Source organism: Zonotrichia albicollis, chromosome 10 (assembly GCF_047830755.1).
Source record: "Zonotrichia albicollis isolate bZonAlb1 chromosome 10, bZonAlb1.hap1, whole genome shotgun sequence".
Classification (NCBI taxonomy): domain Eukaryota; kingdom Metazoa; phylum Chordata; class Aves; order Passeriformes; family Passerellidae; genus Zonotrichia; species Zonotrichia albicollis.
This window is the reverse complement of record NC_133828.1, coordinates 20,807,678-20,830,944: the sequence shown is the minus strand read 5'-3', so window position 1 is coordinate 20,830,944 and position 23,267 is coordinate 20,807,678. Positions and strand designations below refer to the sequence as shown.

The window sequence follows — 23,267 nt, the reverse complement described above, 5'->3', positions numbered from 1 at the left end:
TTCTGCCCAAGGCAGAAGGCCTTGCACAGGAGCTACTCACTCCACCTCAGTGGATGTGGATGTAAGGGCATTTTAGACCAGAGTACTTGCATCCAGCCCTAGATCTACGATTCCCACAGCACATCACAGATACAGACACCTTGCATTCAAGGTGTGGTGCTGGGGAACACCAGCACCCAAAACACCCCTAATGGCATTCAGAGCCACAAAGCAAATACTCAAAGCATGACTTAGCTCCTGCCTTCCTCCCAGAAGCAAAACCTGGCTTGCTTATTGCTCTGAGGCCAGTGGCTGATGTACTCTCAGGCAGAGCACTGACTGCTGATGAGCAAAGCCATCAGTCATTTAAAGGCGAGAGACCTCACGACCACCTCTGAAATCCACATCCACCCAGACTAGGCATGCATATTACTTAGCACTGTCAACTTTGACTCTTAACTTTTTTTTTAAAGGAAAAAAAATAAATCTCACATCCCTATACCTCTTTACACTGTAAGTTTTCCCTGTAATAGAGCTATACAGAAGAAAATTATAATGTTACTTTGGAAGACAGTGGCATATCCTTGTAGCAGGAGTCATAACTTTTAATTCTTCTCAACAATGAGTTTCTGTGAACTAGCAGCCCAGCAGAAAGCAATCACAGACAGTTTCATTATGGCTGTCAGTTGATTATCCAAATTATAGCTGAGAGAAGAGGGCAGCCTTTTTATTATCATCATTGCTGTACAATTAGAAAATGCTGATGAAGCTCCATAAGAGCAGAAATTGTCTTTTTTTGTTGGCATTTTTCATTTTTATAAGCATTCTCTTGGGCAACATCTAAGTTTGATTTGACACACAATGGGGAATGGGTACATAAGTGGGAAGGGAGAAGATAAGAAGGGGAAAATGAGGCAGCTCTTCATTTCAGTTCATCTATCAACTCTTGTAGCCTGGTTCAGGTTTTGCCACTCCTCCAGATGTATCTAATTCTTAGAGCCTGGCTGTAAATAATGCTGTATTTGCTACACTGGGGACACATAAAATCCAATTAAGAGCCAGGTAGACATCTGTTGGCTTGCTCTGTGCTTCTGTTTCCTTTTTGTTTTTTATGAATATGTAGCAGAACAACCAGAGCAGGATTAAATACGGGGTAAGTGCAAGTGCAGTTGATAGGTTTGTTACTCACCTCTTCAGTAAAGGATGAGAGTGCAGTGCATCCAGCACATAAACAAAATGTGTCTGCACAAAATTTACTGTGCTAAACCCTGCAGACAAAAACCAAAGTGTTTCCTGGCCCTATGAAAATGCTTTTGTAGTTAAAAAACTCTTAAATTATTAAAAATCACTTTACCTTTTATCCATGTGCAGAAGTGTCCATGAAGCTCCACTGTGCTAGGCAGGTCTGCTTGGCAGTACATCTAAACCCTGCTCCTGGCTCCAGCCCAGAGGATTCAGGCATGGACTGGCAATACATGTCCTCACAGACATACCTTCCACTCACTGACGAGTTTTCAGCTGGGATGCAGTGGTTCCTGGTAGAAGCAGAAAGTACAAAGGTGATAAATATTTCTGTATTTGGTTCTTTCACTGCTGATTGTCAGCATACACTGTTTACCTGGACAAATTGCTTTGGTGAAGGATAACATGACTTTTAAAAGACTTTAGAAAAGGACTAAGTGAGTTTCCTTTGTAAAGACTGGCTATTGCCCTTGCCCTTGTTAGAGGACTCGGCAGACTTTTGCAAAGAGCTTTTCAGCCCGGGCTTTGGGCAGGGACAAAGCCGGAGAGCACTGATCTCGCTCTTGGCTTTGCCGGCACCAAAGCAGGGCAGGAACCTCCTGCCCCTCTTGTCACAGGATCAGCACACCACCCCTTGGCCCTCGACCCTTCTTGCTTGAGGCAGCAAATGCTGGTTTTGTCTGCACTGCTGACAAGTCTCCAGCTCCCAGGAAGGGAGCAGTGGGGGCCCAGCGCAGGTGACTGCCAGTGCTGGTGGCAGCCTGCCAGTTACCCCAGCTGGAGGCTATGCTGGCTCAGGCACTGCTCAAATTAGCAGTGACCCCTGATAACAAACTGCTTGAGTGAGGAGATGCTGGGGACCATAAGGTGCCTTGCAGCAGCACAAGACTGTGCCTTACTGCCTGTCAGGAGTGCAGGAACAGACATCACTTCTGGCATCAGGGTGCAGCCCCCAGGCAGCACCAGCACAGCAGACCACTGTGCACTGGTACAAAAGGATATCAGTGTTTGTTCCATACTGAGGACACGGCTGCATGCTGCACCAAGGCAGGTGTGCTTCTGCTTCCACCCCTGGCAAGTGTTTGCCTTCCCACCTGAGAGCTGCAGCTCCAGGCTGCCTGTGCTGCAAACCCCAGCACCAAGACTGACCTCGTGCAACAGCACCTGGAGCAGGGGGCTCCTAAATTAGACCAAGGTTCTTGCTGCACTGCAAGGAGGGACCTGACAGGCAGGGAGACAGAGGGACTCCTGGCCCTTTGCAAGCAGGCAGAGCAGAGTGAGAATCACTGCCAGCATTTGCAGAGGGACCCTGGCACCCAAATCCTACTCAAGTGCAACAGCAGTGGGGTGAGCATTTCTCATGTGCCCAGATGAATTAGAGGCTGTGGCTTGGGGACAGGAATTCAGATTTAAATCATTTGAATGCTTTTCACCATTCCCTTAAAAATCTTAGCTTACATCAATATAATTTGGTTTTATATACACCTGTGCATTTACACACCTTAGCATATTGCAGGAAAACAAAACCATGCCAAACTGTAGCCATATCCAAAAAGTTACATGGAACTTGAGAACTTCTGAGTGAATTAATCCAAAACTTAATTTATAACAGTGACACAAATTTCAGCAACACCTAACTAACACAAGTGCTGCAGTTTGAAAAATGCCACCAGAAGTTCAGGTAAGACCAAAGTAAAATCAGGAAGATGGCTGCACATAAAACTAATCTTGCCAAAATCATCACTTATTAATTAACTATACTTGTACATATAAGTGCACATAAAATATATGCAATAAGCTTTCTTTGGTCTCCCCAGGCACTGGGAACCTTCCCATAAGCCACAGTTGGAATATTGAAGGGATGCTCCTGTCCTGAGGTGCCACTACCACAGCATGCAGAGGCAGGATCAGGGCCCTGGCCCAGAGCTGCAGGAGGGTTAGTGGTGATGAAGATGGGCCTCTGCCATGCCACAGCCATGGCTGGTTTCAAATCCCCTGCTGTGACTCACAACACTGAGATAAAGAGGAAGAAGTGAAGTTCCTTACATCGAATTTTCTTGGGGGGGTATAGTACAGCCTGAAACATCTGAAACTTTTCAGATATGTAGTTTTTGAAACACAGCACATAATGCCCTTTTTTTCCCTTTTCTTTTTCTCTCAAAAGAAAACAGTCCCCATAGTGAAGTTGACATGATAAATTAGTATAGCCCTGGCAAAGCCCTCACTCTTCATTTGGCAAATACTTATTTATGGACTTTCAATTTGTGGCTTATGTAACAACAGGGTGACTGACTTTCAAAAAAAGCTCTGCCATGTATTGACCTGATACAGCCTAATGGGTCCTTCAGAGCAATTAGGATTTATTGTGTTAGCGTCTATTGTGTATAGAGACCATTTTAAAAACATGTGTTATTTACCCAGAAAGCAGTAATGACTGTTTAAATACAGCAAGATTGTTTCTTAAACTCTTGCTGCTCTATACATTGCAAAGAAGTTACTCCAAATATTTCTCAGTTAAATACTTTGCTCCAGTGGGATTTCCAAGCTGGATTATTGGCAGATATATTTGTATGCCGATAGCTGTAAGTGAACTGAGCTCCCAGGAAAGCTCCAAAATGAGCAGCCTTGAAGCATGGAATCTGAGATTTTTTTCTCAACCAAGGGGCCAGAGCTTGCCACTCTAGTGGTCTGAGCAGCCCAGGCCTTTTCCTAACTTAGAGAGCAGAGCATTTCCCATGAACCAAACAAGTTTTGCCCTGTCTGAAAGTGACCATATGAGCCATGAAGCTGTGGTTTGCATCACGGCACATCTAACCCTCTACATGCACATGAGGTGGGGCCATCACCACTTCCCTGTAACCTCCTGGGGGCTAGCATGCAAGAACACAAGCGTTGTTTCTGCAGACCAATGCAGCTGTGAGAAGCCAAACCCCTGGCTAGGCCCCCCAGCAGGCCTGAAGGAGCCCAGCTTTGCAGCCCAGCAAAGATCAGCTCTGGCTTAACCAGCTCTGACTGACCACAGAGTAAAACAAACCCCAGCTCATCCATGGGAGCCATCAAGTGCCGCTATGAAACAAAAAAATATAGATTAATTACTGCTTGACTCTCCTTCAGACCAACGGTGTTTTAATCAGCACTATCTCAGTAATAGTTCTTTCTTTTTCTGCCTTTTTCCTGCTCCCTCCTTTGCTGTGTGAAGCCTTCAGGGTGAAACTGCTCAAAGCAGTTCTTTGACAAAATGCTTTGCCTGCCCTGCTTCAGATCACAGCCTTTGGAGACTTATTTCTATCTGCTTGTTTTACACCAAAATTGACATATTATCTGTTACAGCTGCAGAGACAGAAGTACTAAGTCATTTTTTTATTCCAGCAAAAAGAGGGACAGGTTTTCGTCTGAAAAATTTGTGGCAAGTATTTCAGAGTTAGGATGCAAGTTTGTAATGGCCAATCCTCTGGAGAACAGTCAGGCAGCTTAGACTGAAGCTGGCTATAACTTAGGATTTCTGTTTTGTGGAAAATTCCAACATTAAAAAACAATGTAAAACACACCAGTTTGTTCCAAACAGGGCAAGCTGCCCATACTTCTGAGCAATCCTGCAGCATCAGGAAAAGCTAGAAGGTTTCCTCTCAAAACATGGAGATTTCCTAGAAGCCCCCTGCCCAGAAAAGCCTTAGGAGCAAAGGATGGGGGAGGACCTGGAGTGGGGGACATGGAAATCCTGGAGAGATGGATCTTGCTGGCCAACTGGGCAGACTTCAGGCAGGAATGTGCCTGGTGAGCATTTGTCTCTTAGGTCCTGCCTGATTTTCAGAGAAAGTTGGTCAGTGAAAACAGAAACATTTCCAAGATATTTTCTGTCTCTGCCAAACTGACACTTTACAAAGAAACTGCTCTCAGCACAAGCATCTGCAGTTATGGGTGGTATCTCCTGGCCTTAAAATTCTATTAATTGGTGCAAAACATATGGTAACAACTGTTGCTGTTAAAAGCAACTTCAGTCTGTGTTCAGAATAGTTCGAGTTCAGTCTGTCTTTTCCTGAAAATACAGAGTTTATTTAAAATAGATTTCAAACATGTAAGCCAGTTTGACTGCATTTCTTCACTAACAACTCAAGATGCTGTGATCAAGACCTTCCAGATGCAGTGATCCTGGACTCTCTTGAGGCAACCTTAAGGGATTGTTATTTCCAGAAACTGGACTCCTTTACAACATGCCATATTGCTCGCTTAAGATCAGAAGCAATCAAAAATTATGCATTTGAAAGACTTATCCTGTATGTGTACTTATGTACATTATACATTACCCCAGAAGGAGAACATTCACGTACATTTTGTGTTTCTATGAACCAGAAAGTATCAAAGCCAGAGACCTCCTGAAACAATGTCTTCTATCTGACCTTTTAGGCATTCTTGCTAAGATCAAGCACTTCAGATTTTCCCTATCTGCTTTTGACATCCTTGAAGTGCTTGACACAGAGCTAGAGGAATATTAGAACTAAGATTCAGTGAGTCATGTCATTCACGTCACGTGAATGAAACTATGTTGAAATACAGATTTAAATCCCTGCATAATCAACATTTATTGGACACAATAAAAAGAGCCAGAAACAGATGAGAAGGCAATTAGCACTAGCTAGAACTATAGACATTTTGATTACTTCCTTCTGCAAGTCATTCATGGCATAGTATAATACACAGGTCAAGGTGATTTTGGAAAGGATGTTGCTAGCAAGTTTCCCATTCAGTTATTAGTCAGATGTGAAGGATTAGCACATGCAAGTGACCTTTACAAGCTGTAGTGGAATGGAAACGAAGCAGAGTCTGCAGCAGAAGCCAGAATGGTCCTTTTCCATCTCAAGGCTGAGTGGTTGATTTCCCAGCTCTCTGTGGCCATAAGGGCAGGGATTAATGTTAACAGAACTGAAGCAATCCAAGAAATTTGCTGGGCAAAAGAAGGAGAAGGAATCCATTCTCTAAATCCTGCACCTCACTGCCACATACAGCAACACTGAGCATACAATTATGTTATCCAGCTTGGGATATGACCTGGTGATGCAAGAAAGTGCTCCAAAATATTCCACAAGTGCTAGCATAGAGTTGCCAAAATATTGATGACAAGGTTGTATAGTCCTCTTACAAGGCTTTTTTTTTTTTTTTACCAAACTGATAGACTCAAACTGATTTTGTAAAAACAACAAGCTGATACAAAAGGCAGCACAATTGCTGCAAAGATGGGGCTCATGTAGGTCAGCATCCTCCTTATGAAGGAAAGGCATGAAAACACTGAAGTAGCTTGGTTCAGCTTTTAGCTCAGAAAGTCTGTCCGACTGCAGGAGAATTCATGTTGGATATGCTGGTGAATTAACTGCCCCACTATTTGTGACAAAGGAGAAGCTGAGCCCTTCTCCATGTTTCTTTCAGGCTGGCAGTGCAACCATTACACCATGACAAGGCAGACAGGATTCTACTGGTGCACTCACAGAAATCCCTGTGCAAGCTTCCACCTGCGCCAGGTGCTGACTGTAGTTCAAACTGCTCTTGGGCTGAGCAGATAGGGAACACAAAAAACAGGAGAAAAGAAAGGTATTTCTCCTTGTTTCTGCAGACACAAAAGGTTTATGGCTTGTCTCTATGGCCAGAGAGAGCTGTGAAATCAACCCCACAGTGCTAAGCTGGAAAATACCACTGTGGCTCCTGCTGCAGATGCTGTTCCCCTCTCTGTTCCACTAGAGCACACGAGACTGAGAACCTCTGCTCTCTGCTGCAGGGAGGGCAAGGCTGCACCTCCCTCAGTCAGGGCCAGGCTTACAGCCCTGAAGACAAAATCCATGTTCTGGTAGATGAGCAGTCTGGAGGGAAACAAGGCAGATTCCTTACCTGGGCCAGCCAGCTGCATCCTGACAGGAGCAAACATCCCTCTTTCAGGGAGGAAGGGATAGAGCAAGGTGAGAAGACAGTATAATCCTTTCAGCTGAGACTTTGCCAAGGATGTTTCTAATTAGCAGAGAGAGGATGTACTGTGGCTGGTGAGAGACAGACACGTTCTGTGTTGTGAGACAGTGCCTGCAACCAGCTCTATCTGTGAGACAGTAGGCTCCCTGATTGTGTTTGTACTGCAGGAGCCATCCCAGCAACACCAGCTGGGCCCTTGATGCCCGCTGTGCTACCCACAGCCTCATATGAAACCCTTGATGGGATTCCAGACAGACAAAAAGTCTTAGTCATAAATCTTATTTTCACTGTTCTAATACAACCAAACCTATTTTGTAGAGATAGAGTGGCTGTGGCTTCCAGGCCATGGAAAAAGACTGGTACTGGAGCAGCATCTGTATTTCCTAGGCTTTCTTGGCTATCTAGGAGATAGGAGACTGTTGTAACTAGCAGAGGAAACAGGGAGGCATTTTCAATCTCTACCAGCACTGAGATGGTGGTCCAGAACTGCATGTGCATATCTCACATACTGCAGTTTGGAAACATTTCCAGCTGAGACTACTAAATTTGGTCAGCTGGTGTCTGTCTAACCACACTGAGCTTAATCTGCAAGAGCCCAGTTTAAATTTGTGGGACTGTAAGTGGTTGTGCTTGAGATTAGCACCTGTTCCAGCAGCCCTGTATTCAAGGATAGCTGAAATACACATTGTAAGAAAAGCCAACAAACTAACCATCAGACCCCACAGCTTCTTCCATAGATTACAAGTAGATTCCCTGACAATATAAAAGGAATGATTCTTAATTTTGTACCTCTGTGTACTTTCCATGGGGGCTAAGATGCCCTGAATTTCTCCTCAATACTTAACCACATTTATTTATGTAGGGTCAAAGCTGCCTTGTGGCTCTTTTAATCTGGCATATTACCAAGACACAGCTAACTGTGTTAAACACAGGCTCCTGAGTAAACTTAGCATAGTAAATTCAGGAGATGAGCTGAGACTGATAACAGCAGCAACCTGATCTCTACAGAAGCAGGGATTAAACACATTCAGCTGCACCCTAATGCAGCTGCCTAAAACAACCCCAAGGTGTACTGGGCCAAAATGTTCTTTAGGAACTTCTGTATGTACTGATGAAGGCCTTGGTGTGACTGAGAGCTGGCATAGATATGAGAGATCTGAGGGGAGAGAGGTGGAGGCAGGTGCTGTCTGCACTGTGCAGACTTCTGAAAGGATGGACAAGGTTTGGTCTTCAGCCTGAGCAGATTCCACACCTTTACTAAGCTGACTGAGGTGTTATCAGGTCTTTCCCTAAACAGATCATAAAAACCCGCGCAGGTGATTATATTATGAACAAAGGGGAGAAACAACAGAAACAAAACCACAGCGGTGGCCTGCAAGTCTCTGCTGGGGAAAGAGAGCCAGGCCACAGGCAAAGAGCCGAGCCTCAAGGTGTGTCGGTGTAGGCTGCAGGAAGGGACGGGGCTGTTTAAAGGTCCTTGACACGGGCACGGTGCTGACTCTGAAACCATCCCCCTGCCCTGGCTGCAAAGTACCTCCTGGAACTGGCTCTGAGCTTTAGAGAATGAAATCAAATTTACCTGCCACAAAGAAGAGCTTGGTGAGGCCTCCCCAAGCCGGTGGGTAAAGGAGGGCTGCCAGTTCCCACCCCCGCGCTGCCCCCTCCCAGGCAGAGCGGGGGGAAGGGGCAGCCATGGCAGTAAGTGCAGGAACAATTCACTGGAGAGCCACGGTGCGCTTTGCAGTTTGCCCACTAATTACTATTAAGCCCCGGTTCCTTTTTGTGTTCCAAGGGGCGTCTTCAATGTGGCACTGCTTCTTGGGCCTTTCATGCGGCTGGGCTAACCCCTGAATAGCGGGCTCCCCCCGCCCCTCCTCGCTACCTCTCCCTTTTTCTTTCTCCCTTTTGCTTTTCTGATAGTATTTTCTGTCCATGTTGTGTAAGGCCCTAAATGAATCTTGACTGCCCCTACAGCCGACTGGAGACGCACAAAAGCGGCCCATTCCAGTGGCCACAGCGCCATTGTGTGCCCTAACAATGCACTAATTGGCGGCGACAATTGTGCGGCCGGGGAAGGAGAGGGGGCCGCGGGGGGGTGGGTGGAACACGGGACATGGGTCCTTTCCAATCACCGAGGCGGGTCACGGAAAAAGAAGAAGTGTGAGGAGGAGAAACGCGCTCTGCCCCGCGTCTCTCCCGCGGGCACGTCCGTGCCCGTCCCGGGCAGCCTGCTCCAAGGGCCCCCCCGCATTCCTACGTGGACGTGTAAGGCGAAAAATTGTAACGCGTGGCTGTGCAGAGCAAGAGATGTGCAATCTAAAAGGGTCGTCACAATCACAAACCAGGCTGTCTCACCATGCCAGAGGCTGGAGAACTCATGTGATGAGGACACCACTGAGATATTCATGGGAAAAGGTCACGTACAGAGCCAAGATGCTGATGCTAGGGCACTCTGCCCTGGCTACACGTGGGAGACTGCTCACCTCTTTCTAAACTGAGCTTAACATATCTGTATTTTGCACTAGGACAGTGGGATGCAAGGACAGGGTGCCCTACAGCACACTGCTGGGCTAGGTGCTGGTCCTGTGGAGTAGGAGCCTGTGGTGCTGTTGGGAGTATGGGAATGAATCTGGGCCACATCTCCAGCACCAGCAAAGCTGAGGGCTGGAAGGATGAAAGGGACAATAGGTGCCATGGGACTGAAGCTGCTTATTGCCACTGTGACACCACCCAGGACTCGGGAGGGACTCAGTCTCACACTGAAATATGACAGGAATGAGCCCATGGATTTTGAAAGCTGTCCCGCTATGAAGTTAGGCCTGGAGTTTTAAGGCTGCTGTGGCTGACAAGTGAGGGACAGATTTTAGCTCTATTCATTAGCTTTTAAGATACAATATGAGACAGGAAATGGCATGGCCAATGCTTTTGAGAAAGAAGTATGTAAGGCTCACCCAGTTGCATCGGCTCAAAATGAATTCAGACAGTTGAGAGACATGGGGTTAGATGTTGAAGTGCTCAACACCTGCCCATCTGTTTTCCAAACAGCTCCTATCAGCTCCCTCAGAGAACAGTGAAGACCAGCAGGTGTGGAGCACTGTGGTTCCTGACAGAGAAAGCAAGGCTGGCAGCAATACTCAAGTTTATGAAGGGCTCTGAAATATCTTCTGGCAAAGGTGTTTCTCTTATTTGAAGCTGACTGACCTTTGAGAAGCATTGTCCACAGCATGGTCAGGAAGCAGGTAATTCTATCTCTCTCAGGACAGGTGTAGGACTGCTGTGGTGGGGGACACTTCTACTAGATGTTTTGATAAAGAAGAATTACTTCCTGCATCTGGAAAGAAGCAAGAAAACACTGTCCCATAAAGTGGCATTTAAACAGGGAACAACTCCATAGGAGCCATCTCTAGTGGAGGAGCAATACTCTTCTATAGTAAGTCCCATGTATCAGCATGGCTTGGAGAAGCAATCTTGCCATAACCTCATGAAGGGCAGCCACAACAAGCAAGGAGGACAAACTGGAGCTACAGACCCATGGACAGGCAGGCACCGTGCCTGGATCTAAACTCCCTGGTGCTCTGATTGGGACTGGTGTTTCAGTTTGGTCCACTACATATAAACACTAAGATGAGAAGTCTGGTCCTGCAGCCAAAACGCTGAGGGGAAGCCTACTGTGAGCCCAGTGTGAGGAGCAGAGTTGCAACAGCCTAGAGCTGGAAGTGTGCAGAGTCCAGGGTACGCTGTGTAGAAACCCTGGGACACTGGACTCTTGCCCTTTTCACCCCACGGCAACATGGAGCACAGTAGTTCTCTTAGTGTAACCTCAGATTTTATGGTACAGCATTTCTATGAAACACCAAAGGACATCCCTACTGCCAGGAGGAACCCTAATCTCTTCACTTGTTGCAAGGTGGATTCATAAGCTATTTTAGCTCCTAGCATTTGGTGGTAGCAACATCCTCCCCAAGACAAAATCATTAATTACCTGCTCTAAACATAGTGAATGTGCTTCTGCTTGCCCTCCCCTAGCAGGCCTCCACACAACTCCTGCTGACAACTATGGAAACATTCCCATGGATTACCACAGATGCAGGAGGAGGGCCTTATATAGTGAGACTTCTCTGCCTCCCCTTTGCCCTAAGCCCTTCACAGAAGTACTTTATTGTTTTATGACAGTGCATTTAACACTTGACATAAATCTCTAAGCACAGCTAACAATGTTGATACTGTGTAAATACCTACAGTAGAGACCTGTATTTTATTATGCTTTTGCCCTCTTTTACCTGTTATCACCCAGGGTTAACTCTGTGCTACATGCACTTGTATTTCACAAGGAACCTGCCATTTTTATACACTGCTACACCTCTCCTGTCTTAAATACTGAGAGCCCAGCTCTGGTTCTTTGACTAAGTGCAGTTTTCATTGGAGCCAGCAGGTCTTGAATTCTGTAAAGGATCCAAGGCAAAGGATCAAACATGCTGTCTGTCAAATCCAAAACAAGTGTCCTTCAGAAGTGCAGAGTCCAAGGCAGAACAGGACATTTTGCAATATGTACACAAGCAAGTATCCACCAATGTCACAAGCCGCTGCGTGACAATGTCTGATGACAGGATGGTGCTGGCATTTGTTTTCCGCCCTAGCCTTGCTTTCATAGGCATTTGTACCCCTGCTCTCAGAAACCATTGCAGGGGAAGGTACAAACTGAGGGAGAGACACAGAATCACAGAATAAGCTGAGTTGGAAGGGACCCACAAGAACTAGGGAGTTGAACTCCTGGCCCTGCACAGCGCCATCCCCAGGAGTCACACCCTGTGCCTGAGAGCATTGCCCAAAGACTTCTTGAACTCTGCCAGGCTTGGTGCTGGGACCACTTCCTTGGGGAGTCCATTCCAGCCCAACAACTCTTTCCCTAATACCCAACCTAAATCCCCCCTGACACAATTTCAGGCCATTTCCCCAGGTCCTGTTGCTGGCACCACAGAGATCAATGCTTTCCCCTGCTCTTCCCCTCACAAGGAAGTTGTAACTGCAGTGAGGTGTCCCCTCAGTGTCCTCTTCTCCAGACTGAACAGACCAAATGACCTCAGCTGCTCCTCATATGGCTTCCCCCCAAGGCCCTTCACCATCTTTGCTGCCCTCCTCCTTAGGCTCTCAGCCTAACCTCTTACTTGTATTGTGGTGCCCAAAACTGCACACTCGTGTTTTATTATTTTGTTGCTGCACTTCAGATATTTGTCTGCAGTGTCAGTCAGAAATGAGATTAATTTATAATGCTAAATGCTAGGAAATCACTTTGGACTGAACTGCTCCATGCATGCTGATTATATCTACTACTTTCTTACACTGATTCAGTAATTTGTACTTTCTTATTTTTAAACAGTACCTAACTTTAATAATAATTCCTTCTTATTTACTTCTAAGTGCATCATATTGTACCTACATGATGAACACCTGAGAATTTTCAAGTAAAAAGTTCAATGCTTTAACACAAGCTCTTATCTGACTTGTCTTGCTTTCCAGATGAGCCTCACACCTTCATTTTTAATATCTAAATGAATGCTAATGCCTTGAAACTAAATTACAGAAAATTGAAAGTCACTTACTATAAACAATGGACTGACTTTTTTAAAGCATGTTTGCAGGTTCAATGCCAAGTTTTATATTTGTCTATGCTTAAAATGGATGGAATTTACTCCTGCTTGCCTTGGAGACTTTGTCTGGTTTTAATTGTGTCACTTGATTATCTGAGATGCTTTTCACCACCTTCTCATAGTGGTAATACTCAGGCCTTTAAATGGGACCACTATTTTGGAGAGTATTTAGTTAAACAAGAACTCTTTTAACAAAGTCCAGAGCTATGTACACACACTCCCAGAACATTTTCACTTGCCCTCAGCATGCTTTCACTGAAAAGGTATGGTAAGCCTCACAGTCCCTAAGGAAAGGAGGAGGTTGCTAGCTCCATTCTTTCAGAAAACCAGTCAACTTCACATATTAACCCAAATATTCTTAATTTTGGTCTGAGAGCTGGAAGGGTAGCTCTTTTAAAATGAAGTATCTGGAGTTTAAAAGAAGAGCTAGAGCTTGGACTGGCATGCTGTTCCCAGGGCTCCACAGAGCCCATGGTCTCTGCTCTGTCTGGATGCTTTTTCACACCACCTCTTACAGGGTGAAGTGAGGAGGGGAGGCGGCAGTGAAAGGGGAAGGAGATGTCATAACAGAATTTGCTCACCTTGTAAAGCAAATAGGAGGAAGAGAAGGTCTTGCACATGGTTTCCTTGTGCAGCTTGTGTGGTCCCAGTCAAACATTAACTCATTGCTTGTAGCTGATTTCATCACAGGGATGAAGTCCAAAGGTTCCTGCAGGAGAGAGGATTGACATTCCTGATGGACTTCTGGTCTTTCTGAGGAGGGGCAGGAAGATAGTGAAGGATATATCCTTCTCTTTGAAAGCTGCCAGAGCATAGGGCTGGCTGTGGAATGCTCTGGGGAGTCTCAGGCAGGGGTTTTAGGCCCATGAGCTCCACCATAGCTCTGTGCTGCAATCTTTAGTCATTGAATCCAGATTCAAGGAGCTGCAGAAACACCTTAGCTGGTGCACTGAAAGAAACAACCAAGAACAACAAGAATCTTGCCTGCTCCTACATCCATAGGTGTGAGAACCGTCATAACATGGGCAAAGTCCTGCCCTTCCAGCCCCTCAGTCCACCTGGGAGATGCCTCCCTTACTCAGAGTTCAAGGCCCTGGCCTTGCACCCTTCTGGCAGAGGACATGTGGCAGCCACACTAAGCAGCTGCTACTGCAAGCCTCCCAGGAGCTCTGTTTCCAAGGGTGCCTCAAAGCCACAGTAAGCTGCCCTGGGAGCTTGTGGCAGGGGTCAGCACCATCAAAAATCTAGGAACTTGTGGTGTTCCAAAACCACAAGATTTAACTGGGAATCCAAACCCCCAGAGCCTGATGCAGACATCATAGTTTCAGAAGACTTTAACCAGCAGAGAAGCATTTTTAAGAAAACTATCACTCTTTCAGATCTTGCCCTACCCATGGTACAGTACCCACCAGAAGGGAAATTAAAAAGGACGAGTAACATTTTTTAGTGTTTATTGAGAGTTGCCTTTATACAGGAGGGACTGGTGCTCTGATGCAGTCACAAGTGAACCCAAATAAACCCTGCTCAAGTGTCAACAAGCAATTCAACTCAGTGGATTTAAATTATAACATCATTACACATCAATAATAAATTAAGACTACTGCCCAGTAGTTGCAGATAATTAAAAAAATATCCTTGTCAAAAGTAAAAAAACCAAACCAACAACGCAAACAATGAAACACACATAACAATGTTGCAAATAAGTTAACACAGTAGCACACACATAAGGGTATTCCAAAAACTCAGGGTGCACTGCCAGCAATGCTAAAATTCACTGTAAGGGGTGCAGGTGAGCTGGTGCTCTGGCAGGAAGGAAAGGCCAGGCTGCCAGGGACCACATCAGCCACTGTGCTCTGCTGCTCACACCTGGCTTTCAACTGCCTTGACTGAACTCAAGTTGATTTGGAAGCTGCCTTTGTCACTTAATACCTATGAAACACACATTTTGCTCATGAATTTACTTTAGCTTGCCTCAGGTATAGCAGGGACTCATGTAAGGTAACTTGGTATCACAGGTATTAATTAAAAATCAAAACTGAAAGCACAGTTTAGTTTAAGCAAAATCAACTTGGTAGACAAGTGCATAAGCAAAATTTAAACAAATCCTTTTTCCACCAAAACAATGCTGTGTATTCAAGGATCCATAATGGTTTAACATGTGAATTAGACAGGAATAAATAAATAATTGAGCCGCTGACACCTGTGCACAGAGTCTAATACACTTTGGTCCTAGACAGCTGATAGCTCTCCAGACCTAGATATCTCTGATGCTGACCACAAGTGGCATGTTTGCAATTTGGATTAATGGTCACCCTAAGGAATTTGGGTGAAATTGTCATTTTAACATATGACTCAAGCCATCACGGCCACACCAGGGTTTTCAAGTAAAGAAGGATTTTGCACATTGTTATCCAGGCTGTCTCCTCACTGTACTGGTAAAATGCAGTAGCAGCACTGCTGCTGCTGCTAAGGGGATTCCTGCTACTGGTGTCAAATGTGGACTTGTGCCCCAGGCTGACACCTGCCAGATACTTTAGCAAATAATGCTAAAATTTCAATGGGTTAACCCTCTCTCTAAGGTGAGGCTGACTGAACCCCCACTGGGTCAGCCTGCAGGGAGCCAGGTTGCATTAAAATTGAGCTGAGGAAACACCTTCACCCCCACAGCACTGGACCCAGCTGTGCAAGCAAGCAGGGGGCTTGGTATGGGAGTCTCTGGCCAAGGGTTCCAGGAGGAGCAAAACTGCATGTGACCTGATCCTGTTTTAATTCTCTGTACCTGACATTATTATATATGCACACCTTCTGAAGGTCTTGCACAACTGCATCTCAGGCTAAGCAGCCAGCAAGTCTCAAAAAAACACATAATAAGAACCAATACCATCTCCACACTATCCTCTCTCATAATGCCCTCACAAAGCATGGACAGTAAACAAACTTTATAGTTACCATTCTTAGTACGATGGAAACTGCAAGGGTACTACACAAGCAAGGGTTTTAAGCTCCGATGCCATAAACATTGCATGATGGCAGAGCATTTCTAAAAAAAATTATTCACCTCTCAAAATTTAAGGCACCAAAAGGAGCAAAAGTGAGGAGTTCCCACACAGCTTGGTGTCTTCAGAGCTGGTATATGAAGCCTATAGAGCTAACTTCATGAGGGCAGAACAACCAAACTGATTTACTCAGCTGCTCCTGCAAAAGACCAGGCCCAGCCATAGGAGCATTTCAGTTTAAGTCTACAAGTCAATAAAACAGCAGATGCAATCAGGAAATATAAAACAGGAAGAGAGACACTAATATACTGTACTGTAAGGCACTCCTACTGGGAAGGGAAAATTGGAAGGCAAATTACAAAGGAGAGAATGACTGGACTCAACTGGTTCAAAAGTAGCACAATGACCTATGAAGCTCCAAGTCTGGCTACAGTCTCAGTACTGTGAGTAAAGAGAGGGACAGAGACAGTGGAGAGAGAGGGGAGACTGGCTTGCAACTCAGTGGCAGGAAAAAAAAATAGAACCTTATGATATTATTCAATTAATTTTTTTATACAGATCAACAGTCAGCTGCAATCCAGGCAGTGCCCTTTGGGAAGCTTAGGAAACTCAGTGGCTTTTGTTGCTACATGGAAAAAGCAAAATTCAACTGGGCAGCTTCCCCATTTCATTGTAAACAGACATCCTCTGCTCTTTTTAAAAATCTTTCAAGACATTATCATCAATCTATTGTAATACACACACTATCCTAATAATAAGAGAAGCCTTGACAAGAGGAGCTCTAGAAATACCCTGATCATTCACTCCTAACAGGGCCAGCAGAGCCTGTGCAGTACTGCAAAAAACTTAAGTTCCTCTCAAAAGAGTACCTTCCCTCAAACCTACCAATTCCTATGGATCCCAGCAGTGAGCTCATACTGGTATGTGCCAGCCAGGATATTTTGTCATATCATGAACCCATCATTTTCCACCACATAAGACAGACAAAAACCAAGAAAAGTAATAGAAGGATTCCTACATAAGAAACACAAATTTATCTTTTTATAGATTGATAATACAAAAAGAGCTGAAGTTTGCATCGCCTAAATAGGCCCATCTTCCCATTAAAGGAAAGGTAGATAGTTAGGGTAAAGAGGAAAAGAGATTTGAATAAGGATCTCAGTAGTGTCCTAGATTAAAATAATATCAGACTAACAACTCTAAGTACCTGTAGAGAGTGAAGCTATCGTCCACTGTAGTTAAGCATCCTATTTTTACACAGATGATAAATTCTGTACAAAGCAAAAGCAGTAACTGGATTACAGATCAATTCCTTCTCAGTCAGTTATGAAAGCATCTTCTCTTTGAAGAAGACAAAGAGTATATTTCATTCTTGATTCACAATGAAATGGCATCATTCAAATTTATTTCATGCGTGAGTAGGACAAGTCTGAAGTACCAATGCATAATTTCACCTGGGGTGGGGGGAGGATGCTGGAGAGTGGTACAATCTGCAAAGCCCCCAGGAACTTTACCAGCTGATGCTCATCCAGAAGTCTGCAGAGCAGAGCCCCGTGCAGGCTGTGGGCTGCAGAATGGGCACACAGAGCAGTGGGGACCAGCACAGAGCACTGGTGAAACAGCCGAGACAACCATGCAAGGGTACAGCGCTGTCTGAAACCCCCACCTGCAGAACCCCAGGCTGATGCTCCTGCTTGCAGATGGCTCCTGCAAGAAAACTGACTGAGGGCAGGATTAAGCCTTTCATTATGCTTACAAAAATTAGTGACAGAATATTTTATCGTACCCATTCATAAAGAATAACTGGTTTTGGATAGTAGCTAGGCATCCCTGAGAGGACATAATCTTTCACCTTACAGCCAGCTCCTAGAGCTACTGTGAAGTTTTATCACTTTTCCAAAGTAGAAATTAACGTCTATTCATTTTAGGAACTAGCTGGTTTACAACAACACTGGATTTTAAAGCAAATAGCCTGATCTGTACTGTACAGTATCCTTTAACATAAAGCTCTAGGTACTGACAGAATATCATAACATGCTCTTGCTCTGTGTCACTGGTAATGGCAGTGATTTCAAACCCATTATTAATTTCAGCAGTTTTGCCAACATCATACTTTTTTTATCCTTTAAATCTCTGTTAGCAAAGAAACTGTTCTGTAGTACATGCACAAACCCAGAGCAACTCTAATGCTGTTTATGTTGTTATTCCAGCATTCAATTCCAATATCTAACCACCCACAGGACTGGTACTTTGGAGATAGGACATCTGTCAAAGTAACTAATATTTTGCAATGTCTGAACCTTGATTCCTTGACTCCACACGGTTTTTGACAGTGCACTCAAGCAGCCTTCTCCAAACTGAGCTGGACATGAACAAGTACTGTGAGGTATTATAAATACCAGAGCATGATGATATGTAAAACACCACCATTTTTTTTTAATGACCTAACATTATGTCTACAGATAATTCAAAATAATACCTGACAGATGCTGACAGTTTCAGAGCTACTGGCTTTGCCACAGAAGTAATTGTAGTGACACAAGCTGAAAAACACGGGAGCGTTCTGTTTATTCAGCCAGTACCAGTGCAGTTCCTGTTTGCCTGACTAATTCCACAATACTTCCCCAGTGTTTGCATTTCTGAACACACAGGGAATTCTTTGCATGGGAATGGATTTGCAAGGAACATTATACCTTTAAGGGTGATAGCCAAAAGCAACTCATTTCACATGAGGAACAGTGAGCTGAGACAGAGACACCATTGTGTATAGGAAGTATTAATTTTAGTGACAAAGGTGCATGATTCACCAGGTTTATTAAGTATGGGAATCCCTACAGCACTTTGCCAAGAACATGGAAAAACCCTCACTTCCTTCTAAAGAATCCCAATGAAAGAAGGATTTCTGCAAAAGAAAGGCACTGGTTGTCTAATGTATAGAGATATAAACATGCTTCTGTATATATATATGTGTGTATATATATATATATATGTATATATGTATATATATATATATATATATAGTAGTTGCACTCAAATTTGAAAAAGCTACTTTTTTCTTTGACTGGAGGCTGGAAAAGGTAACCACTGATATTCCAGTACAAGGCAACTCATTGTAGCATTTTACCTTTTAATGTAAGCATGATGTACCCTATTCTTTCATTCAAAATACTTCTGCAATTAGTGAAATGCTTCCACAAACAAAACTGCTTTCTGCCTTGAATACAACAGTCTGTAGATTATATACGAAGCAAAAATCAGTATTCCATATTTTCACAAACCTATGTGAGAGGAGAGGAAAAAACCACATGCAACTGGCATTATTCTCCTGAAACCATATTTACTTTCTATATATAGATTGTGTGTGTCTGTATATATATATATGAATGCTTTCATAGGTATGTAATAGACATATCACTGCAGGGTGTGGAAAAGAGTCAGGAATGTGAAATAGGGAGAAGAAATCTAACTGCTCATTGGAAGTGAACTTGCCATGAATTAAACATACTGCCAGTAAGGACACACAGCTCTCCAGTTAAATCCATCAGGTACTTCCCTTTACAAAATAATTCACTGTGTTTTATACTTCCCTGTGTTGCAGGTGTGTGAAGCAGAATCATACTTCAAGGAACTTCACTGTCCACCATGGAAGTCATTATGGAACTATAAATGCCTCAGAGCTCAGAGAGAATACAGGACACAGGCTGCATGTGAAAACAGCAAAGTAGTGTTTCACAATTTTGGAGGAATTTGCTAACTAAAATGGGCAAGATCGCTTTCCTGACTATCAGTTTAACAGATTCAGATTAGAAAAACATTTGAAATAAACTTCAGGAAATGAACAGAAAACCAATGTGAACACTTAAAATGCCCTGAAGTTTCAGTCTGGAAGGAGGAGAACCAACATCATGTTATTACAGACAAGGACACAGCCTCCCGTGAATCGAGAGTAACCAGCACAAATCTCAAAGTACTTCAGACAGAGCTTAACTGGTATTTCCAGCCTGAACAAAAAGAGCAGCAAGTCCCATGGTTATCTGAATATGGAGTAGTTCACTAGGGTGGTTACAAATATATAAACATAACTGAAGGAATTATTCTGCGTCTTATGTTTGCAAGCACCCCGAATAAGGTTTAAGGAAGGAGATCCTTTAAGATAGTTCTCTGAAAACATGAGGAAATGAAACCACATGTCCAGATCAGAAGGAGACAGTGGATTTAAAATAATTCCTGCTCTACTGGGTTCTGTGAAACACCTCACCAGAACCCCTGCCAAGGCTATTAATAAATAAATAATACACATAAATAAGTAGATGATTCATCAACTCTAAATGAACAACATAAAAAATAATGCAGTCATGGCAGCAAATATTTTCTGCCTTGAGATAAAGTGTTCTCCAGAGGTGGAAAAGAAAGTTGGGTACTTAATTAGCTAGACCTAAAGCATTTCTCATAAACCACATTTTGTACGAGAGCCAGAGGCTGGATTTCAATGCAGTTTAGCCATTGGTATGTCAAAGCCAACAAGGCTTTGTGGCCACTTTGGCAGCTCTTATTTCACAGATGAAGGAGGTCAGGTAACATTTTTCAAAACAATTTCTGCCTGTCTAAGCAGAGAATTTGCTTGAGCTGGCAGCTGGGAGAGAGATTCTCTTCAGGCTGGCCACTGCCTTAAGGACCTCATGTGTTCTGATATGACAATTCAAACATGTTGCAAGACTCTTCGAAGTTCTCATCCATATTCAGTTGCCTCCAGAAGGATTTCTGCTTCTTCTGCAATTCTTTACGCACACACCTGGGGCATGGTACAGCCTTCACTTTGCACTCAGAGTGGAAGACAGCACCACAGCTTTCACACCTGCAAACACAAATTAGTGTCAAAATGGAATCACAACATAGGACCAGAGCATGCAATAGGCTGCCTGTGGGCAGTAGGTATTCCTTGACACTGTTCTGGGACCTCAAAGAGCGTTATCCTTCATTCGAGTGGTGTTGTAAAAGACACTGGTATGGCCACGCCTCTGCTGGTGTTAAGCTACTCAGGAGCACTAAGATAAATTGACTTGCACTCATTTTGCAGTTGCTGAGAATCTGTCCCAGCATTTCTGCTTCACAGACAAGTTTTTAGAAGGATTAATACTTATCTTTTGTAATTAGTACTCAGGTACAATACTGAAAAGACATCAACTTTGTTTTATGAAAGACAAGTCTTGCTTTGTTTGTAAATGAGGCGTGACTATATTATTTTCCAATAAGTTATAGTTCAGCAATTGCAGAAACAGATTCTGTGATTTGCAACAGCCACGATGCGACATATTTCTCACTGAAGCTCCAGCAGTCAGCTGTTCTGGAAAGAGTAAAGAACAGTCCACTTCAACAGCAGAAGTTGTCATTTCAAGCGTAAAAATGACACAGAGGTAAGTGATGTTGTCTACCCTGTGTCCTATTGAAGACAACTGGTCTATGTTGATCAATTGATCAATACATTGAGCTATGCTTCTGGCATTCAAAGCTGTGTTACTCTGTTCTCAAATGTGACATCAGGACTTCAAACAAATCAACTGCTCAAGCAAGATGACTGGTTTACTTTTGGGGCATTGTGAGGCAATGAACTTAGTGTCACAGCAGATCAAGTCCCAGATGCAGATGGATGTGGAGCAATGAAACATCTGCAATCATGAGTGGGCTACAACTCAACAGTTGGACATTCTCAGCCTTTCAATGCAAATATCTATCTGTAGTGACAAGTTGTCACTACAGCTTTGTAACCAAAAGAAAAAGTAAAAGGAGGACTGTCAGAGGTAAAAAGTCTTACATTTCAGTTGGATAATCAAATAATAAAGCAACAAAACATGAAATTTTAGAGTAATCCTGAAATACAAACAGTGGGTGTTGGTCACCCTTGGTGATTCATCCCATAGGACATCTTGAAATGCCTTGCACTTTTTTTTCCTTTCTTGCAGACATTGTAGTCCAATGACTACATAATGCCCATTAGTATAACTTGAGTGGGTTTTTTTGTTGGTTTGCTTTGAACCTGATTTTCATAGAAATAAGGTTCTTGTCTTCAAGACCGTGAGGAGAAATTAAAAATGTGAAGAAAGAAAACCCCCAAAAAGTGAGAAGCCATAAGGCATGTGGTCTGACAATACTGAGAGAAGTCCCTAAACTAACACAACCTGTTAGCTACATTGGCTGCATCTCATCTGTGACTTTTAAAAAAACTGCTCCTGATCTGACTGCACTTGAGGTTTTATGCATGGCTCCAAACATGGTGTAAATTTTAATAACTCCAGAGTTTTAAGAAGGCTGTGCAGAGATTTAATGAGGTGCATTTCTGACTAGCATAAACTGATAAAACCTAAATGTGAGTAAGAAAAGGCAGGCGAACGTAGCTAAGTATAAAGCAGTATATCTACTGGCTTCCATGCTCTCTTGCAGTAAAACCTGACTCTTGGATTTCTCAGTCCAGCTACACTCTAAATCTGGTTTTGAATCAAGAAACTGGCTTATGCAGAGATATTTACAATTTCTGTGCTCAGAGAGTGTGTTATTGCCCTTATCCAGGGAAGCACATACACACATGCTTAGGACTCACATCCCACTGATTTATTTGGGATTACTGGTCTGCCTTCCATTAAGTGTGCTTACATGATTTGCTGGGTCGGGATCTCCACAAACAGACCCACTAATGGGCAAAGAAGAGACAGAAGACAGCAGTGTCTAAAACTTTACACCACTCTGAACTGACACTAATGGTGATTTTATCAAGCTAATTCTCCCTTGTTAGTCAGCAGTTTACAGTGCCCTGGAAGTTGCTAGAGGGTAATGATTGATGAGAAGTGTAATTTTGTGCTCTCACATCACCACCCCTTATGCTAGTCTAATACTTCTCTACAGCATGCATGGAAACCACAAAACTTAGCAGAAATTACTGCTGAAGTGGATTCAGCAGGATGAGAGAGGAGCCAGCACACCTGGTCTCCCAAGTCAAAGGCCATCAGCAGAGCAAACAAAGACTGATGGTGTTCAAATTAATATTAATTCATTTTTCAGAAATAAGGTCAGTGGAAAAAGTCAACAAACATTTTTCCCATCGCTTAGAATCAAAACAGAGAGAAAAACTGTCTGAGCAGTTATTCCTTAGAGCTGGTGCAGCAGCTGAAGCTGTGCCCAGGACCCCACAGGGTCAGGCACTAAGCAGAGGCAGAGCAAACAGCCAGCCCTGATCTCACAGTCCCTGCAGTGGCACCCACTGCTGCCATCGTGGGTCCATTCTGGTGCCCCCTGACTGCTGCTCTGAAGACCCCTTTTCTGCCTCCTCTTGTGAAGGCTGAGCCCAACCAAGGGGTCCAGATGACAACAAGGCAGTAGCCTAGAGGAAGGGTGCTCTGAGTTGGAGAACAAAGCTGCCTCTAGCTCTGCTCAGGAACAAGTAGAGAGGACACCCATT

The 23,267-nt window shown here is 43.9% G+C and overlaps 1 protein-coding gene across 7 annotated transcripts in view; it reads right to left on the bottom strand.

Moving 5' to 3' along the window:
- Positions 1-14,227: 14,227 nt before the first annotated feature.
- Positions 14,228-23,267, bottom strand: part of PLEKHM3 (pleckstrin homology domain containing M3) — a 94,280-nt gene continuing 85,240 nt past the window's right edge. For all 7 annotated transcript variants that reach the window (XM_074548275.1, XM_074548278.1, XM_074548276.1 and 4 more), the window contains one exon: positions 14,228-20,672. In XM_074548275.1, the coding sequence (XP_074404376.1) occupies positions 20,495-20,672 (178 nt within the window). In that variant the 3' untranslated portion in view covers positions 14,228-20,494. The remainder of the gene's footprint in view (positions 20,673-23,267) is intronic.